The sequence below is a fragment of the Panthera onca genome, chromosome X (assembly GCF_046562875.1).
Source record: "Panthera onca isolate mPanOnc1 chromosome X, mPanOnc1 haplotype 2, whole genome shotgun sequence".
Classification (NCBI taxonomy): domain Eukaryota; kingdom Metazoa; phylum Chordata; class Mammalia; order Carnivora; family Felidae; genus Panthera; species Panthera onca.
Window position 1 is genome coordinate 69,767,970 of NC_138357.1, and position 20,824 is coordinate 69,788,793.

Genomic DNA, 20,824 nt, shown 5'->3' on the forward strand with positions numbered 1-20,824 from the left:
GCTGGATTTTGTCAAAGGCCTTTTCTGCATTGATTGACAGGATCATATAGTTCTTCTCTTTTTTTTTTTTTTGTTACTGTGATGTATCAGGTTGATTGATTTGCGAATGTTGAACCAGCCCTGCATCCCAGGAATGAATCCCACTTGATCATGGTGAATAATTCTTTTTATATGCCGTTGAATTCGATTTGCTAGTATCTTATTGAGAATTTTTGCATCCATATTCATCAAGGATATTGGCCTGTAGTTTGCTTTTTTTACTGGGTCTCTGTCTGGTTTAGGAATCAAAGGAATACTGGCTTCATAGAATGAGTCTGGAAGTTGTCCTTCCCTTTCTATTTCTTGGAATAGCTTGAGAAGGATAGGCATTATCTCTGCTTTGAACGTCTGGTAGAACTCCCCTGGGGAGCCATCTGGTCCTGGACTCTTACTTGTTGGGAGATTTTTGATAACCGATTCAATTTCTTCACTGGTTATGGGTCTGTTCAAGCTTTCTATTTCCTCCTGATTGAGTTTTGGAAGAGTGTGGGTGTTTAGGAATTTGTCCATTTCTTCCAGGTTGTCCAGTTTGTTGGCATATAATTTTTCATAGTATTCCCTGATAATTGTTTGTATCTCTGATGGATTGGTTGTAATAATTCCATTTTCATTCATGATTTTATCTATTTGGGTCATCTCCCTTTTCTTTTTGAGAAGCCTGGCTAGAGGTTTGTCAATGTTGTTTATTTTTTCAAAAAACCAACTCTTGGTTTCGTTGATCTGCTCTACCGTTTTTTTAGATTCTATATTGTTTATTTCTGCTCTGATCTTTATTATTTCTCTTCTTCTACTGGGTTTAGGCTGCCTTTGCTGTTCTGCTTCTATTTCCTTTAGGTGTGCTGTTAGATTTTGTATTTGGGATTTTTCTTGTTTCTTGAGATAGGCCTGGATTGCAATGTATTTTCCTCTCAGGACTGCCTTCGCTGCATCCCAGAGCGTTTGGATTGTTGTATTTTCATTTTCATTTGTTTCCATATATGTTTTAATTTCTTCTCTAATTGCCTGGTTGACCCGCTCATTCGTTAGTAGGGTGTTCTTTAACCTCCATGCTTTTGGAAGTTTTCCAGACTTTTTCCTGTGGTTGATTTCAAGCTTCATCGCATTGTGGTCTGAAAGTGTGCATGGTATAATTTCAATTCTTGTAAACTTATGAAGGGCTGTTTTGTGACCCAGTATATGATCTATCTTGGAGAATGTTCCATGTGCACTGGAGAAGAAAGTATATTCTGTTGCTTTGGGATGCAGAGTTCTAAATATATCTGTCAAGTCCATCTGATCCAATGTGTCATGCAGGGCCCTTGTTTCTTTATTGACCGTGTGTCTAGACGATCTATCCATTTCTGTAAGTGGAGTGTTAAAGTCCCCTGCAATGACCACATTCTTATCAATAAGGTTGCTTATGTTTATGAGTAATTGTTTTATATATTTGGGGTCTCCGGTATTCGACGCATAGACATTTATAATTTTTAGCTCTTCCTGATGGATAGACCCTGTAATTATTATATAATGCCCGTCTTCATCTCTTGTTACAGCCTTTAAATTAAAGTCTAGTTTGTCTGATATAAGTATGGCTACTCCAGCTTTCTTTTGGCTTCCAGTAGCATGATAAATAGTTCTCCATCCCCTCACTCTCAAACTAAAGGTGTCCTTAGGTCTAAAATGAATCTCTTGTAGACAGTAAATAGATGGGTATTGTTTTTTTTTATCCATTCTGATACCCTATGTCTTTTGGTTGGCGCATTTAATCCATTTACATTCAGTGTTATTATAGAAAGATATGGGTTTAGAGTCATTGTGATGTCTGTATGATTTATGCTTGTAGTGATGTCTCTGGTACTTTGTCTCACAGGATCCCCCCTAGGATCTATTGTAGGGCTGGTTTAGTGGTGATGAATTCCTTCAGTTTTTGTTTGTTTGGGAAGACCTTTACCTCTCCTTCTATTCTAAATGACAGACTTGCTGGATAAAGGATTCTCGGCTGCATATTTTTTCTGTTCATCACATTGAAGATCTCCTGCCAATCCTTTCTGGCCTGGCAAGTTTCAAGAGAGATCAGTCACAAGTCTTATAAGTCTCCCTTTATATGTTAGGGCACGTTTATCCCTTGCTGCTTTCAGAATTTTCTCTTTATCCTTGTATTTTGCCAGTTTCACTATGATATGTCGTGCAGAAGATCGATTCAAGTTACGTCTGAAGGGAGTTCTCTGTGCCTCTTGGATTTCAATGCCTTTTTCCTTCCCCAGTTCAGGGAAGTTCTCAGCTATTATTTCTTCAAGTACACCATCAGCACCTTTCCCTCTCTCTTCCTCCTCTGGGATACCAATTATGCGTATATTATTTCTTTTTAGTGTATCACTTAGTTCTCTAATTTTCCCCTCATACTCCTGGATTTTTTTTATCTCTCTTTTTCTCAGCTTCCTCTTTTTCCATAATTTTATCTTCTAGTTCACCTATTCTCTCCTCTGCCTCTTCAATCTGAGCCATGGTCGTTTCCATTTTATTTTGCATCTTGTTAAAGCATTTTTCAGCTCCTCCTGGCTGTTCCTTAGTCCCTTGATCTCTGTAGCAAGAGATTCTCTGCTGTCCTCTATAATGTTTTCAAGCCCAGTGATTAATTTTATGGCTATTATTCTGAATTCACTTTCTGTTATATTATTTAAATCCTTTTTGGTCAGTTCATTAGCTGTTGTTATTTCCTGGAGATTCTTCTGAGGGGAATTCTTCCATTTGGTCATTTTGGATAGTCCCTGGAGTGGTGTGGACCCGCAGGGCACTTCCCCTCTGCTGTGGTGTATAACTGGAGTTGGTGGGCGGGGCCACAGTCAGACCTGATGTCTGCCCCCAGCCCACCGCTGGGGCCACAGTCAGACTGGTGTGTGCCTTCTCTTCCCCTCTCCTAGGGGCGGGATTCACTGTGGGGTGGCATGGGCCATCTGGGCTACTTGCACACTGTCTGGCTCTTGGTGCTGGGGATCTGGCATATTGGCTGGGGTGGGTAGGCAAGGTACATGGGGGCAGGAGGGGCAGGCTTAGCTCACTTCTCCTTAGGTGATCCACTTCAGGAGGGGCCCTGTGGCAGTGGGAGGGAGTCAGACCTGCTCCCGGAGGGGTGGCTCTGCAGAAGCACAGCGTTGGGTGTTCGCGCGGAGCAAGCAAGTTCCCTGGAAGGAACTGGTTCCCTTTGGGATTTTGGCTGGGGGATGGGCGAGGGAGATGAAGCTGGTGAACGCCTTTATTCCCCGCCAAACTGAGCTCTGTGGTCCCGGGGCTCAGCAACTCTCCTTCCCTTTGTCCTCCAGCCTTCCTGCTTTCCTAGCAGAGTTGTTAACTTATGACCTCCCAGATGGTAAGTCCTGCTTGCTCTCGGAACACACTCCGTCTGGCCCCTCCACTTTTGCAAGCCAGACTCGGGGGCTCTGCTTGGCCGGTAGGCTGCCCCTCCACCCCGGCTCCCTCCCGCCAGTCCGTGGAGTACGCACTGCCTCGCCACCCTTCTACCCTCTTCCGTGGGCCTCTTGTCTGTGCTTGGCTCTGGAGACTCCATTCTGCTAGTCTTCTGGTGGTTTTCTGGGTTATTTAGGCAGGTGCAGGTGGAATCTAAGTGATCAGCAGGACGCGCGGTGAGCCCAGTGTCCTCCTATGCCGCCATCTTCCTTCGTTTTTTTTTTTTTTTGATGTATTTTGATTACTGATTCAATGATCTTACTGGTAACCAGTCTGTTCAAATTTTCTATTTCTTCTACCTCAGTTTTGATACGTTATCTTTTTCTAGGAATTTATACATTTCTAGTTTGTCCAATTTTTTAGCATATAATTTTTCAAAATACTCTCTTACAATTGTTTGTATTTCTGTGATGTTGGTTGTTATTTCTCCTTTCATTTGTGATTTTGTTTCAGTCCTTTCTCTGTTTTCACTCTCTCTCTCTCTGTCTCTTTTGATGTGTCTGACTAAAGGATCATCAATTTTCTTTGTCTTTTCAAGGAACCAGCTCCTGCTTTCATTGATCTGTTCTATTATCTTTTTAGTTTCTATGTTATTTACTTCTGCTCTAATCTTTGTTATTTCCTTTCTTTTCCTGTTTTTGCATTTTGTTTGTTGTTCTTTTTCTAACTCCTTTATGTGTAAGGTTAGGTTGTTTGAGATTTTTCTTGCTTCTTGAGGTAAGCCTGTATTGTAGTAAACTTCCCTCTTAGAATCCCTTTTGCTGCATCCCAAAGGTTTTGGACTGTTGTGTTTTCATTTTCATTTGTTTCCACGAATTTTTGTATTTCTTCTGTGATTTATTCGTCGACCCAATCTTTGTTTAGTAGCATGTTATTTAACCTTCATGTGTTTTTGGTCTTTCCAGTTTTTTTCTTGTGGTTGATTTCTAATTTCATTGTGCTATGGTCAGAAAAGATGCATCTAAGTCTTCCATCTATTTTAATTCATTGAGGCTTGATTTTGGCCTAATTTTGATCTATTCTGGAGAATGTTCCATGTACTCTTGATAAGTATGTGTATTCTTTTATTTTAGGATGGAATGTTCCAAATACATCTGTTAAATCCATCTGTTCCAATGTATTATTCAAAGCCATTCTTTTCTTGTTGATCTTGTGCTTAGATGATGTGTCCATTGATATAAGTGGGGTGTTAAAGTCCCCTACTATTATTGTATTATTATTAATTAGTGCCCTTATGTTTGTTATTAACTGTTTTATGTACTTGGGTTCTCCCATACAGAGTGCATAAATATGTACAATTGTTATATTTTCTTGAGTGATTATTCCCTTTATGATTATATAGTGTCCTTCTTTGTCTCTTTCATGGACTTTGTTTTAAAGTCTATTTTATCCAATATAAATATTGCTCTCCTGGCTTTCTTTTGACATTCATTTGCATGATAAATGTTTTTCCATTTCTTCACTTTCACTCTACAGGTTTCTTCAGTTCTTAAATGAGTTTCTTGTAGGCAGCAGATAGGCGGGTCTTGTCTTTTTATCCACTGTTTCACTCTATGTCTTTTGATTGGAGCATTTAGTCCATGTACATTCAAAGTAATTATTGATAGATATGTATTTATTGCCATTTTGTTACTGTCTGGTAGTTGTTTTTGAAGTTTCTTTATTTTTTGCATATCTACTAACATTGTTTGATTTGTGGCAACAATTCAGTTTATATATAGCATCTTCTGCATATAGCAGTCTATGTTAAGCTGTAGTTCACTTAATTTTGAACTCATTCTTTACTCTTCTCTCCACATTTCAGATATTTGATATCATGGTTCACATCCTTTTACTTTGTACTTCTCTTGACTAGTTTTGACAGATATACTTTATTTTCTTTTGCTTTTGTGCTCCCTATTTTTCTTACACTTATTTATTGTTTTTATTTTCTATTCCCAATGTCTCCCTTTTAGTAGTCATAAAATCTTTTAACATTTTTGTTTGGGAATCTTTTTTTAAAAAGTTTTATTTATGTTGAGAGAGAGAGAGAGAGCAAGCAGAAGAGGGGCAGAGAGAGAGAGGGAGAGAGAAAATCTCAAGCAGGCTCTGCACTGCCAGCACAGAGCCTGACATGGGGCTCACACCCACAAACCATGAGATCATGACCTGAGCCAAAACTAAGAGTCAGATGCTAAACCACTTAACCAACAGAGGCACCCAGATGCCCCTGGGAAACTCTTTATCTCTCCTATTCTGAATGATTGCCTTGGTGGATATACTGTATTCTTGGTTGAAGATATTCCTTTTTCAGCACTTTGAATACATCATGCCACTCCCTTCTGGTCTGCAAAATTTCCACTGAAAAATCAACTGATATACTTATGGGATTTCTTTGTATGTAACTGTCTTCCTTTGTAACCTTTAAAATTCTTTATTACTATTTTTTTACCATTTTAATTACTATGAGTCTTGTTGGACCTCCTTGGGTTGAATTTGTGTGGGATTCTTGGTACCTCCTGAGTTTGGATCTCTATTTCCTTCCCCAATTCAAAAAGTTTTCAGCTATTATTTCTTCAAATACATTTTTTACCCCCTTTCTCTCTTCTTCTGGGATCCCTATAATGCAAATGTTTTTATGCTTGATGATATCACTGAGTTTTCTATTATGCAGTGGTTTTTTTTTGTCCCTGTTCACCCTGACTGCTTTCCATACTCTATCCCCTTGCTTGCTCTCTGTGATGTTAGTGAGACCAGTCAGGCAGGGTCTGAGGGGACACGACAGCAGAAGGGCTTGAGGCAGGGTGTCAGTGTTAGGAAAATTTGTACTGAGCTGTGAGTCCTAGGCTGGATTCCCCACAGCATGGTGCCTGCCAAGTTCATGGAGTGTGGTGGCAGTCGTGGGGTTGGTGGTGGTCTAGAGAATGATACATCTGTGTGGGTGGCAGCAGGGCAGGGCATGCAAGGGGCATTATCAAATTTGTACTGAGCTGCTAGTCTTAGGCTGGATTCCCTGAAGTGCAGTGGCAGTTGGCACACAGCAGCAGCTGCAGCCTGGGTTACAGCTTGTGTGCATGTGGTGGCTGGGCACAACATAGGGCATCTGTGTGCAAGGGGGCTAGGCATACCATGGCATCTGTGTGTGTGGTGTCTGGGTGTGGAATGTGAGGAGCTAGTAAAGCTTGCACTGAGCCACTAGCCCTAGGCGGGATCCCCCAAAGCACATTGGCCATGGGGGCATGGTGTGTAGAGGCAGCAGCTGTGCTGGGTGCTCATGGCATTAACAAAATTTGTGTTGAGCCCAGGGCAGAGACCAGCAGGCTTGGAGTAGGCAAGTCCTCAGGAGAACTCATGGTCAGGGTACACTGCTAACTGGTTAAGTATCTGTGCAGTGCCACCTTCCATAGGTGGCTCTGTGTTTATGCTGAGGCGCAGGGGAGGAAAATGGCAACTGATAGCTCCTTTGTTCCCAGAGAATCCCCTAACATGCTCTGAAATAAGTATAAACAGATCTCCCTCCTGTTGTGCGAGCTATGAATTCTATATTACCTTTCTGTGGGCTGATGTCTCTTTAAGGGCAGAGACCCAACTTTCCCTTGCCTTCCTGGTTTGCCCACTGCTGAGTCAACTGACTTTTGATGCTCCAGGCTCTAAGTCCACTGGTTATACATACTCAGAGAATTCAGCCCCTCTGGTTTTCGAAGCCAGATATTACGAGGATTCATTTTCCCTTTTGGGACTCCCTGGTGGTTTTCCCTCTCCATGACCACAGCTCCTCCCCTCCTGTGCACAGCTCCTGACGTCCATTTTTGCCCTTCCTAAACTCTCTGATGCAGCTTCCTCTCTACATTTAGTTATGGAGTTTGATCTGCTAGTCGTCAGATAGCTCTCCAGTTTATTTACTTGAATGTGAAAGATGTCTAGTTGTAAACATAGGAGAGGTGAGCTTAGGGTCCTCCTACTCTGCCACCTTGCACCCTTTTAATCACAGGGCATGGTAATACTAAGAGATGCCCTAAGGGATCTTTTGCTTTTATATATCCTCTTCCTTACCTCCATTGTGGAGTAGTAGTCCAATTTCTCCTTGGTTGTCACAGTTAATCATACCATCCATTAATCTCCTTCATCTGTTTTGCCCATTCCCCCTTTTATAACCTCTATATTTATAACAGCATTATTTACAATAGCCAAGTTATGGAAGCAGCCAAAGTGTCCATTGACAGATGAGTGAAGAAGATGTGAGATGTATGCATGTGTGTATGTGTGTATTGTGTGTGTATGTATGTATAGTGGAATATTATTCAGTCATATAAAAGAATAAAATCTTGCCATTTGCAATGACATGGATGGAGCTAGAGAGTATAATGCTAAGCAAAATAAGCTAGTCAAAAAAGACAAATATCATATGATTTCACTAATATGTGGAATGTAAGAAACAAATTAAAAAAGAAAAAAAAAGAGGCAAACCAAAAAAATTCCACACATTTAACTATAGAGAACAAACAGATGGTTATCAGAGGAGAGATGGGGGGCAGTGAAAAAGATGAGGGGATTAAGACTACACTTATCTTGCTCATCACTGAGTAATGTCTAGAATTTTGAATCACTGTATTGTATACCAAAACTAGTATAATACTGTATGTTAACTATACTGGAATTAAAATAGAAAGAAATGAATGCTAGAGACTAAAATAAGGAAATTCAGAAAAACAAAACAAAACAAAAACAGGGGTGGGTGAGTAGATTTCAAATGACAAATCTACTCTAACATTTCAATCTCTCTAAACCTTTTTATCCTTTCCTCTACATTAAAACCAAGGCAGGTTTGCTATTACAAACTCACACTTTGGTCCACTTTTTGGTCCGTGTTTCAGACAACCAACAAAAAAAACCTATAAGAGCCCTTTATAACTTCCTGACCTGCAACATTAAAAGTAGTATCTCCACTTAGGGAGCATACATCAATAAGTTTGGCCTCATCCAGCTTTATGTTTCTTCCACTATTATCCCACACACTTAATATCCATTCCCACACATATTCCTTGGATTGCTGTCTGTGTGGATTAGAAACTCAAGTAGTTCTTTTGGAGTGTAGTGAACTTCCCTATGGGTCACACTTTGTACTTCACCCTTTGCAACCTGCTGGGACATGATCTAGTTATAGGTCTAGAAACAAAGAGAAGTGGTGGGGGTAGGTCCTAAGAATAATCAGCAGTGTTTTGCACAGAAACATCCCCAGGGGAGGTCATTAATGTTTCCTCAGGCAGTGTAGGTTTATCCCCTCAGCCAGAGGTAAAGAAACTGCTTCCACTGGGGGTAAGTGGCCTCTTCCACTTGCCAAGAATACTTATCAGAATTTATGGGCTCAATGTTCCTGGTTTCATCAGGGTCTTCCTACACATCTCCATTCCAACTTTCAGGATCTCATTCCTTCCTAATAATGCCCTCATATTAACATTAGACATCCTATGAAGTTGGGAGTTCAACTTGTGTTGTAATTTAGCCAGATGAAATTCCAGGTTTGATTTTCAGTAATCTGAGCCCTGTGGTTATAGAAATTCAAGGTCTATTTCAGGGTACATATAGAAACTTTCATGTCATTATGTAGCACTTAAGTTGGGAATTCTGATTTCTGAGCTCATTATTTTCTTTCCCCAATTTGTCCAGTGACATTAACAGCAATTAGATAGTCTCACCATATTCATTAGTTTGCCAACAATTTTCAAAATTTATACATAGTCAACCAGCTCCTTCTGATAGATGGTCTATTAATGCCAAATTGTATGTTTTTCCTATCTATATTGCTAAAACATAAGATTACCAGTGTTCTCTTTAGTACTGGAATAGAGTCATTAGCACTTAAGAATATAATTGACTCAGAGACCCAATTCCAGAAACCCCAGAACGAATTCAGAAAACTCATCCTTAAAATTCTGTTCCTCTGTAATCACTCTCAGTATCAAAATATATATTAGTCGGGTTTCTAATAACGAATTGGTTCATGAGATAATGGAGGCTGAGAAGTCCCAATATCTATAGTCAGCAAGCTGGAGAACCAAGAGCACTGATGATACAGGTTTCAGTCCAAAGGCCAAAAGGGTTGAGACCCAAGAAAAGTCAATGTTTGAGTTCAAATCTAAAGGTTAGAAACAAACCTATGTCCCAGCTCAAAACAGTAGGCAGGCAGGAGTTTCCTCTTGGATTGGATTGGATTCCTCATCCTGATTGGATGAGGGCTACACATTATGGAGGGCAATCTTTACTCAGTCTAACTATTCAAATGTTAATCTTATCTAAAAACACCCTCACAGACACACCCAGAATAATGTTTGACCAAATATCTGGGCACCCATGGCCTGGCCAAATTAATACAAATTTAACCATCACAAAATAAGGTTCACATAACATAAAATTAAGTATTTTAAAGTGTACAATTCAGTGGCCTTCAGTGAATTCATAGTGTTGTGCAACCATCACCACTATCTAATGGCAGAACATTTTTTCTACCCTTAAGCCAGTACCACACTATTTTGATTGCTTGTAGCCTTGCAGTAAGTTTGGAATAAGGAAATAAGAGTTCAACTTTCTTCTTTATCAAGATTGTTATGGCTGTTCCCCCTTGCCATTTCATATGAACTTGAGAATTAGCATTTCCATTTTTGTTTAAAAAATACTGTTGAAATTTTGTTAGAAATTGCATTGAATCTGTAGATTGCCTTGGGTCATATTGACATCTTAACAACATTAAAGCTTTTAATTCATGAATACAGGATTTCTTTCCATTGATTTATGTCTTTTAAAATTTATTTCAACATTATTTTTTTTTAAATTTCAGTGAACAAGTCTTGTATGTCTTTAGGCTTTTGAGATTAGGTCTTAAGAATAAAAACTGAGGTTTCCTTAGTGAGAAAATCTCTTCTGTGGACTGCAGTACCAGTTTTTGCTTGAGAATTTCCAGCCTGCCAACCTGTCTTATGGATTTCAGATTTGCCTTGCCTATCACCAAAATCATATAAGCCAATTCTTTACAATAATCTCTCTCATTGTGTTTCTCAGACTCTTTCTTTGTCTCTGTCTATATATATCTATCTCTTTATCATATATATATATATGATATATATATATAGTCTATCTATCTGTATATATAGTCTATATATATCATATATATATCATATATATGATATATATATGATATATATAGACTATATATACAGATAGATATATCATATATATATGATAGATATATCATATATATGAGATATATATGATATATATATAGACTATATATACAGATAGATATATCATATATATATATATATATGATATATATATATAGTCTATCTATCTATCTATCTATCTATCATCTATCATTTACCTATTTCCCTTATAGTTGTCTGGCAAAACCCTGACACATATTTTGGTACTGAAAATGATCAGGAACTGAAGATGAATTTCCTAAACTGGTTTTTTGTTTACTGGAAACGACTCTATTTCAGTGGTAAAGAGGGTACTAAAATCCATGGTATGATGTGGCAATAGAGATAAGCAAAATATCACCATGGGAAACTCTTAATCAAATGCTAGTAAAAAGTGAGGTTCTAAGTCACTGTGTCATTGATAGTTAAAAACATTTTCTTTCAAAGTAATATGCGTGGTGAGTTTGGCTTGTTGCTTCTAATGGCACTGGAGTAAGTGGAAAAAGCATGATGAGCTCAGGGCTTCAAATTCCCATGTCAAACTTTTCATAAATAACCTGAAAACCTGTGTATAACTGAAAGCAATCTTCATCTACTGTAGACACAGGGCTGAGATTTCTGAAAACTAATCCCAAAGTTTCATCCTGTAATAACAATGCAGTCTTGCAGGGTATCTTAAATTGGGAAGACATTAATTGGGAAGAAATTGAAACAGGAAATTTGGGATGGAGACATATGGGAAAAATCCCAATGATACTGGGAACATCAAACCCCTAAATTTCTGTGGCATCTTCTTGCCAGTAAATGTATTCTTTCCAACCTTATCTAAGTCAGTAATCCTGCGTTTCCTGAAGATCCTCAGGCCTCCTCTTAGGTAACTGTGTGGTAAGACACTTCTGATTCTTCTCAGGACCTATCTCTACCACCTCTCTTAACTTTTAAACCTATAACTAGAGTCAGGTCTCACCAGTCCCCAAAGAATAAAGTATAAAGTATGATCCAGGAGGAGGCATACTAGACACCAAGAGAACTGTGTGGTTTTCTGATTTTTACAGACAAAAGTCCGAGTAATATGTTTGGAGATGGATATTTAGGATGCTGAATAATGGTGGAATGAACATAAAGTTTTATCAGGCTTAAACTGTTTGTATGGACACACTCATCAGATATTCTGGATTCATTGTTTTAACTTGAGGGATTAGAAGGGGCTCTGACAAATTGGTTGGGTGGCTGAACCATGTACCAAAAGGTGGCCTACAAGAAATGAAGTAGAAATGGTAGAACTGCCTTGGTAAAGATTGGAATGTTAGACTGAATTTATCATGTAAGACTTTTACACACATAAATATATAAACATTGAAAATTGATTTTTATCCATTTAGGTTTTAAAAACCTCCAAACTATTCCATGGTGGCTGAACCATTTCACATTCCCACCAGCAATGTATGAGGATTCTGATTTCTCCATATTCATTCCAACACTTTGTATTTTCCATTTCTAAGATTATAGCCATCCTAAATGCATGTGAAGAGGTACCTGATATTGGTTTTGATTTGCATTTTCCTAATGACTAATGATGTTGAGCATCTTTTCATGTGCTTCTTGGTCATTTGAATGTCTTCTTTGGGGGAATGTCTAATCAAGTACTTTGCCCAAGTTTTAAGTGATTTGTCTTACTGAGCTATAAAACTTCCTTATATATTCTGCATGTTAGACCCTTAGATACAGGATTTGCAAATATTTCTTTCAGATTCTATTGGTTGTCTTTTACTTTCTTGATAATGTTCTTTGATGCAAAAACTTTGTAATTTTGATGAAGTCCAAATAATCTATTTTTTTTCTTCTGTTGCTCATGGATTAGGTATTATATCTAAGAATCCAAATACAAGGTCATGAAGATTTACCCTTATATTTCTTCTAAATGTTTAAATTTTTTTTCTTTTACAAATATATTTTTGATTCACTTTTATTTAACTTTTAAATATGGTGTGATGTACTGGTCCAACTTTGTTAACAGCACCATTTATTGAAAAGGCTATTCCAATGCCTGGTCTTGGCACCTTTATCCAAGACCAATTGGTCACAGATGTATGGCTTATTTCTGGCCTCTCCTTGCACTTCTATTACATGGGTCTAAATGCCTGACTTATGCCAGTACCACACTGTTTTTACTTCTGTGACTTTGTAGTAAATTTTGACACTAGGAAGTGTGAGTCCTGTCACTTCTATTTTTTTCAAAGTTGTTTTAGCTATTCAGGGTCTCTTGTAATTCTGTATGAATTTGAGAATAGGCTTTTACATTTCTGAAAAAAACTGGCTACAGGAATTTGCTAGAGATTTCATTGAATCTGTACATTGCTTTGTGTACTATTGCCATCTTAAAAGTATTCAGTGTTCTAATAAATGAACAGAAGATATCTTTCCATCTAATAATATCAAATGTTTTAATGCATGAACACAGGATGTCTTTACATTTCCAGGTCTTTAATTTATTTCAGCAAAGTTTGTTGATTTTCCAGTAAAAGATTTTTATTTCCTTGATTATATTCCTTACTAGGTATTTTGTTTTTTTAGATACTACTGTAAATGGAATTTTTTCTTAATTTCCCTCTCAGATTGTTTATGACTACTGTTATAGAAATACAACCAGTTTTGTATGCTGATCTTGTACCCTGAAACTATGCTCAATTTATGCAAACCTTTTATAAATTTTCTTGCCTAATTGCTCTGTCCAGAAATTCTAGTACAATGTTGAATAAATGTAGCAGAAATGAGCACCCTTGTCTTAATTCCTGAACTGAGTTGGAGAGCTTTCAGTCATTCATTATGTTAGCTGTATGATTAATATGATTTTGGTAAATGTTCTTTATCATATTGAGGATGATATCTTTTATTTTTAGTTTTCTGATTGTTTTTATAATAAAAGGATGTTGAATTTTGTCAAAAGCTTTTCTGCAAATGAGATGATCATGAATTTTTTTTTGTTCTATTCATATGGTATGTTACATTGACTGATTTTTGTATATTGAACACACTTGAATTTATGGGATAAATCTTACTTAGTTATTGTGTGTAATTATATTTTTAAGTTTATTTATTTTTGAGAAGGAGAGGGTGTCAATGGGGGGGGGCAGAGAGAGGGAGAGAGAGAGAATCTCGAGCAGGCTCTGCACTATCAGTGCAGAACCTGATGTGGTGCTTGAACTCATGAACTGTGAGATCATGACCTGAGCTGAAGTCAGATGCTTTGACTGAGCCACCCAGGTGCCCCTGTGTGTAATTCTTTTTAATATCCTGTTGGAATTACTATGTTGGAACTTGCTGAAGCATTTCGTGTCTATACTCAGAAGGGATATTTGTTTGCAATTTTTTTTTTCCCTTGTGGTGTTGTTGCTGGCTTTGGTATCAGGGTAGTACTGTTCTGATAGAATGAGTTAGAAAGTCTTTTTTTTTCTTTCTTTTCTTTTCTTTTCTTTTCTTTTCTTTTCTTTTCTTTTCCTTTTAAACTGCTTTATTAAATTCACAATATATAATGAGCTTCTTGCCATTCAATAGGGTAAAACTCCCCTGCTAACAAAATCTTACAAATTGGGTTAAAATCCAACATTCAATTAGAAGCTGGTAATAGGAGACCCACAAGAGACATGTAACACCAAAAGGGTTACAACCAATGTACATTGAGAACATGTAAGTTTAGGAAGTAGGTGTATCTTCCTATTAACTTCAGAGAATTCAAGGACTGAATTGAATTTAGGATTCAAGGCATAATGCAAAACTCATCATGATGGTCATAGTTAGGAGAGTCAGTGCTAACTGCCCGCAGACTATGTTGAATTGCTTTTCCCTCAGCCTTTCTATCTACTGTCTCACCTCCTCCCCAACCCTTTCCATATTCTCTCTCCTTGCCTGTGGCTCTCTAAGCCTCTGAATCAGGGGCTGACTAACACGGAACCACTTACAATTTACTTTAGGCACACAATATTCACCAGCTTCCAAAGGGAGGGCTATGGGATGTCCTTAATTAGCAACTTGCTTCTTTTCATCCTTTTTTCATTTTCCTGGTTGGCATTTTCCATGTTGAGATTTTTTACTGCTTGTTCCTCTTTGGACACCATTGCTCCTGGGCCTATCCTTGTAGTCTCCTCCTCCTCCCGATTCTCACTGGGAGTGTGCTGCCTTAATATTTAGACCCCCCACTCCAGCAACCACCAGTTTGTTCTCTACAATTGAGTTTGTTTTTGTGTTTGTTTGCTCAGTTGTTTTTTAAGATTCTACATATTAATGAAGTCCTATGATATTTGTCTTTGTCTGGCTTATTTCACTTAGTGTAATACCCTCTAGGTCCATCCATGTTGTCACAAATGGCAAGATTTCATTCTTTTTTATGGCTAATATTCCATTGTGGTGTGTGTGTGTGTGTGTGTGTGTGTGTGTGACGTCTTTTTTATCTAGTCATCTATTGATTGATACATTAAAGATCTAAATGTGAAACCATAAAACTCCAAAAATATAAGCAGTAATCTCTCAGACATCAGCCTTAGCAATATATTTATATGTGTAGGTCTCCTCAGCAGGGGAAACAAAAGCAAAATTAAACTATTGGGACTACACCAAAATAAAAAGCTTTTACACAGCAAAGGAAACCATCAACAAAACAAAACACAACATACTGAATGGGAGAAGATATTTGCAAATGATATATCTAATAAGGGGTTAATATCTAAAATATATAAAGAACTTATACAAGTCAACATCAAAAAAAAACCCCTAAACAATCAAATTAAAAAAAATTGGCAGTGGACGTGAATAGACATGTTTCTAAAGATGACATATAGATGTCCATCAGACACATGAAAAGATGTTCAATCATAATCAGGAAAATGCAAATTAAAACCGCAGTGAGATACAATCTCACAGCAGTCAGAATGGCTAGTATCAAAAAGACAAGGAATAAGTGTTGGTGAGGATGTGGAGAAAAGGAAACCCTCATGCACTGTTGGTGGGAATGTAAGCTGGTGCAGACACTCAAAGACAGTATGGAGGTTCCTAAAAAAAAAAAAAAAGAAAGAAAAATATATGATTCAGTATTTCCACTTTGGGTATTCACTCAAAGAAAATGAAAACACTAATTCAAAAAGAATTTTTCACCCCTATGCTTATTGCAGTATTATTTAAAATAGTCAACATATCGTAGCAATTTTATTACTTTTTATAGGTCTGATCAGATTTTCTATTACTTGATGAGTCAGTTTTGTTAATTTGTGTGTTTCTAGAAGTTGGACCATTTTATTTATGTTATCTAATTTGTTGGCCTACCATTGTTTATATTATTATTTTTTAATCATTTTTATTTGTTAGGTTGGTAGTAATGTCCCCACTTTCATTTTTATTTTAGTTATTTTACTCTTCTCTCTCTCTCTCTGTTAGGTGAGATAAAGGTTTGTCAATTTTATTGATATTTTAGTTTCATTAATTTTTTTTCATTCTGTATTTTATTTATTTCCTCTCTAATATTTCCTCCTTTCTTCAACCTTTGGTTTAATTTACTTTCTTTTTTCTAGTTCCTTAAGGTATAAATTTAAGTTATTGATTTGAGGTCTAATGTGTTAAGTTATTGATTTGAGGTCTAATGTGTTGGTATATAATGGTGCCTGGTATTCTCTTATAATCCTTTCCATTTCTGAAAGGTTAATAGTTATGTCCCCAGTTTCAGTTCTGTTTTAAGTAAGTTAGTTTATTGATTTGAGATCTTTAGCTTTTTCTCTCTCTTTTTAGTTTTAAAGTGATGCTTGCTTTTTCTTTTTTCTTTTTATTAGGTTTTTAAGTTTTAATTCCAGTATAGTGAAAATATAGTGTTATATTTGTTTCACGTGCACAACATAGTAATTCAACGATTCTATACATTACTCAGTGCTCATCATGATAACTATACTATTTAATTCCTATCACCTTTTCACCCATCTCCCTACCTACCTCCCCTTTGGTAACCATCAGTTTGTTCTCTATAGTTAAGAGCCTGTTTCTTGGTTTCTCTCTTTTTTCTTTTGCTTTTTTTTTTTAATATATGAAATTTATTGTCAAATTGGTTTCCATACAACACCCAGTGCTCATCCCAAAAGGTGCCCTCTTCAATACCCATCACCCACCCTCCCTTCTTCCCACCCCCCATCAACCCTCAGTTTGTTCTCAGTTTTTAAGAGTCTCTTATGCTTTGGCTCTCTCCCACTCTAACCTCTTTTTTTTTTTCCTTCCCCTCCCCCATGGGTTTCTGTTAAGTTTCTCAGGATCCACATAAGAGTGAAACCATGTGGTATCTGTCTTTCTCTGTATGGCTTATTTCACCTAGCATCACACTCTCCAGTTCCATCCACGTTGCTACAAAGGGCCATATTTCATTCTTTCTCATTGCCACGTAGTATTCCATTGTGTATATAAACCACAATTTCTTTATCCATTCATCCGTTGATGGACATTTAGGCTCTTTCCATAATTTGGCTACTGTTGAAAGTGCTGCTATAAACATTGGGGTACAAGTGCCCCTATGCATCAGTACTCCTGTATCCCTTGGATAAATTCCTAGCAGTGCTATTGCTGGGTCATAGGGTAGGTCTATTTTTAATTTTCTGAGGAACCTCCACACTGCTCTCCAGAGCGGCTACACCAATTTGCATTCCCACCAACAGTGCAAGAGGGTTCCCTTTCTCCACATCCTCTCCAGCATCTATAGTCTCCTGATTTGTTCATTTTGGCCACTCTGACTGGTGTGAGGTGATATCTGAGTGTGGTTTTGATTTGTATTTCCCTGATAAGGAGCGACGTTGAATATCTTTTCATGTGCCTGTTGGCCAACCAGATGTCTTCTTTAGAGAAGTGTCTATTCATGTTTTCTGCCCATTTCTTCACTGGGTTATTTGTTTTTCGGGCGTGGAGTTTGGTGAGCTCTTTATAGATTTTGGATACTAGCCCTTTGTCTGAGATGTCATTTGCAAATATCTTTTCCCATTCCGTTGGTTGCCTTTTAGTTTTGTTGGTTGTTTCCTTTGCTGTGCAGAAGCTTTTGATCTTCATAAGGTCCCAGTAATTCACTTTTGCTTTTAATTCCCTTGCCTTTGGGGATGTGTCGAGTAAGAGATTGCTACAACTGAGGTCAGGGAGGTCTTTTCCTGCTTTCTCCTCTAAGGTTTTGATGGTTTCCTGTCTCACATTCAGGTCCTTTATCCATTTTGAGTTTATTTTTGTGAATGGTGTGAGAAAGTGGTCTAGTTTCAACCTTCTGCATGTTGCTGTCCAGTTCTCCCAGCACCATTTGTCAAAGAGACTGTCTTTTTTCCATTGGATTTTCTTTTTTTTTTTTTTTTTTTTTTTTTTTAAATATTAACGCACACTTTTTTTTTTATTATATTAAAATCAGGCAATGGTCTGACAATAAAAAGGCTGCTTATGGAATACTGTTATGTTAAACTTTACTTACAGGATGTTAAATCCTTAGAACTAAGGTTTCCCCCAGAAAAAGATTAATGGAAACATCGATTGCTTTTCAGACTTGATAGTTGCTGCTTCAAAAGGTGGTTTTACACAAACACTAAATTTAAAAAAAAAAAAAACTTTAGAACACAATGAATCGCTTTTATTTCGGTATGCATCCACATCTCAGCATTTAGTGGTCCTGAACAGAAAAGTGGAAAAACGCAGCAATTTGCCAGGAAGTCAAGCCCGCCAATTTCGGGGATCTGCTGTGCACACCGAGTTCTTTTTCAATCCCTGCTGAGGACCGTGAGAAACAGCAGCACCAAAACCAAAGTATGCACCGAATTCAAGGTTCTTTTTGTTCCAGTTGCCACATTCCAAACTAGACCCAAACGGATTGCAAGATGACCACATGAGAACCCTGTGTAAAACTTCTTCAATTTTTAAAAGCAAAAGCAATTACAGGAAAAGAAAATTCATTCAGAGGGATCGTGTGTGCTTACGAGTGTCTTCTGTGGCCTTTCTCCAAGTTTAACCACCAAGAACTTTGAGAGCTGGCAGGTGTGAGTACCCCTGGTGACTGTTCTTTTCACTTTATCAAAACCTGAGCTAAAAAACTGCATCAGCTGACGATGACAGCAGAGGGTGGCAGGGCTGAGGACCCAATATTCATTCCCAGGCTGGTGGAGAGTGAGTAAATGTGGTTCCAAAACTAAACGAGGGAAGTCAGAGACTCTTTCCAACCTTACCTGATGGCTTCTGGCCAAAGCAAGGAAGTATTGTGGAAAGTGTTGGGTGGTGATGGTACAAAAAGGGAGTTGAGGAGGAGGAAGGAAAAAGCAGCACCCCTCGATTAAGGTGGGGGAGAAGATATGGGGAGAGCCCTGAATTCCTCACCAAAGGCCAATTTCAGAGGGGAGCAGAGGGGGTTACAATCTATGCTTCGGCCAAGGGTGGTGGTGGAAAGTGAAGAAGGGACAATGGCTTGGGGGGTGTGGTGGTGGTGGGGGGCATCATTTAAGACTTAAAAAAAGCAGGGGTTCAGCTGGAGCACCCCCACACACCCAGCAGTAGTCCCACAGGCTGTGACCTGAAACCTTCACACCTACTCTAGCAAGCCACCCCAAGCTGGAGGGCTGTTGCAGGGAGGGAAGGAGGGAGGGAGGGAGGGAGGCAGGGGGAGGAGAAGGGGAGAAGGCAGAGACCCCAGGCCATGTAATCAGCAGCAAGGTGATTGTGTGATGTGTCTTTTCACAGTTGAGTTAGATGTGCCCCACCAGTTACGATGGGAACCAATTTAAATATACTTTCTTGATCCCAGAAGTTCAACTATGTGGACAGTGGTTACACTTGACAGGATGATTTGTTATAGCACAACTTATATATTTTAAATGGACAAAAAAATTAGTATCGTTTACAGTATCTTAAGATAAATTGCCTTTGAATGGGAGCTTCCTTTCCAGTACTTTGAGGTCTACAAGACGTATCTAGAAAATTTACTACTGTGGAAAATGAAGACTGCTTAAATCGAATGGGGGGGGAGGGGGAGGGCCTGTGGTTTTTCTTTTTGATTAATTGCTGTAACACTGTCCTTCGGGCGGCTGAGGGAGTTTCATGTTTTCTTTAGACATCATTAGGCGCCGGAGCTCTTGCAGGACGACTTTGATGCTATATGAATTCTGCCACTTCGCTAGCACTGATATGGCTCTTGGGTCCACCACTCCATTAGAACTATTAACTCCATTCATATTAATTTTTGTTACAAATCTTACAAAGGGGGGTGCTTCTGGGTATTTAGGTCCACATTCTATTTTAAGGCTGTATATTCGGTTTTCATAAATTGTTCTTGGAGGCCCAATTATCATCCCTGTCCATCTTGTAAGTGTCATGTCTTCGTCATCTTCTAGACCCCAGCTAGCTGTGCCATCTCCTACTCCTTTCTGGCCTTCTTCCAGTTCTTCCAACAGTCGAAAATTGCGAGGGACTTTTACTCCCGAGCCCGTGGTGGCTGCCATCTTGCTTCGCTGTCGCTCCCCATTGGATTTTCTTTCCTGCTTTATCAAAGATTAGTTGGCCATATGTTTGTGGATCTAGTTCTGGGTTTCTATTCTATTCCATTGGTCTATGTGTCTGTTTTTGTGCCAATACCATGCTGTCTTGATGATGACAGCTTTGTAGTAGAGGCTAAAGTCTGCGATTGTGATGCCTCCTGCTTTGGTCTTCTTCTTCAAAATTACTTTGGCTATTCGGGGCCTTTTGTGGTTCCTTATGAATTTTAGGATTGCTTGTTCTAGTTTCGAGAAGAATGCTGGTGCAATTTTGATTGGGATTGCATTGAATGTGTAGATAGCTTTGGGTAGTATTGACATTTTGACAATATTTATTCTTCCAACCCATGAGCAGGGAATGTCTTTCCATTTCTTTATATCTTCTTCAATTACCTTCATAAGCTTTCTATAGTTTTCAGCATACAGATCTTTTACATCTTTGGTTAGATGTATTCCTAGGTATTTTATGCTTCTAGGTGCAATTGTGAATGGGATCAGTTTCTTTATTTGTCTTTCTGTTGTTTCATTGTTAGTGTATAAGAATGCAACTGATTTCTGCACATTGATTTTGTATCCTGCAACTTTGCTGAATTCATGTATCAGTTCTAGCAGACTTTTGGTGGAGTCTATCGGATTTTCCATGTATAATAT

The 20,824-nt window shown here is 38.3% G+C and overlaps 1 protein-coding gene and 1 pseudogene across 1 annotated transcript; both read right to left on the reverse strand.

The window, feature by feature from the left end:
- Window positions 1-14,415: 14,415 nt before the first annotated feature.
- On the reverse strand, window positions 14,416-14,801 carry LOC145713968 (protein BEX1-like; annotated as a pseudogene).
- A 3,462-nt stretch (window positions 14,802-18,263) lies between these two features.
- LOC144616652 (ubiquitin-conjugating enzyme E2 variant 1) lies at window positions 18,264-20,142 on the reverse strand. The gene has a single exon (XM_078448227.2). It carries the CDS (start codon window positions 20,138-20,140, stop codon window positions 19,697-19,699), a length of 444 nt encoding a protein of 147 aa, XP_078304353.2. The 5' UTR covers window positions 20,141-20,142; the 3' UTR covers window positions 18,264-19,696.
- Window positions 20,143-20,824: the final 682 nt, after the last annotated feature.

What these genes read in the sequence shown, in the direction of transcription:
- LOC144616652 (XM_078448227.2), bottom strand. Translation starts at nt 20,140, where the DNA reads ATGGCAGCCACCACGGGCTCGGGAGTAAAAGTCCCTCGCAATTTTCGA.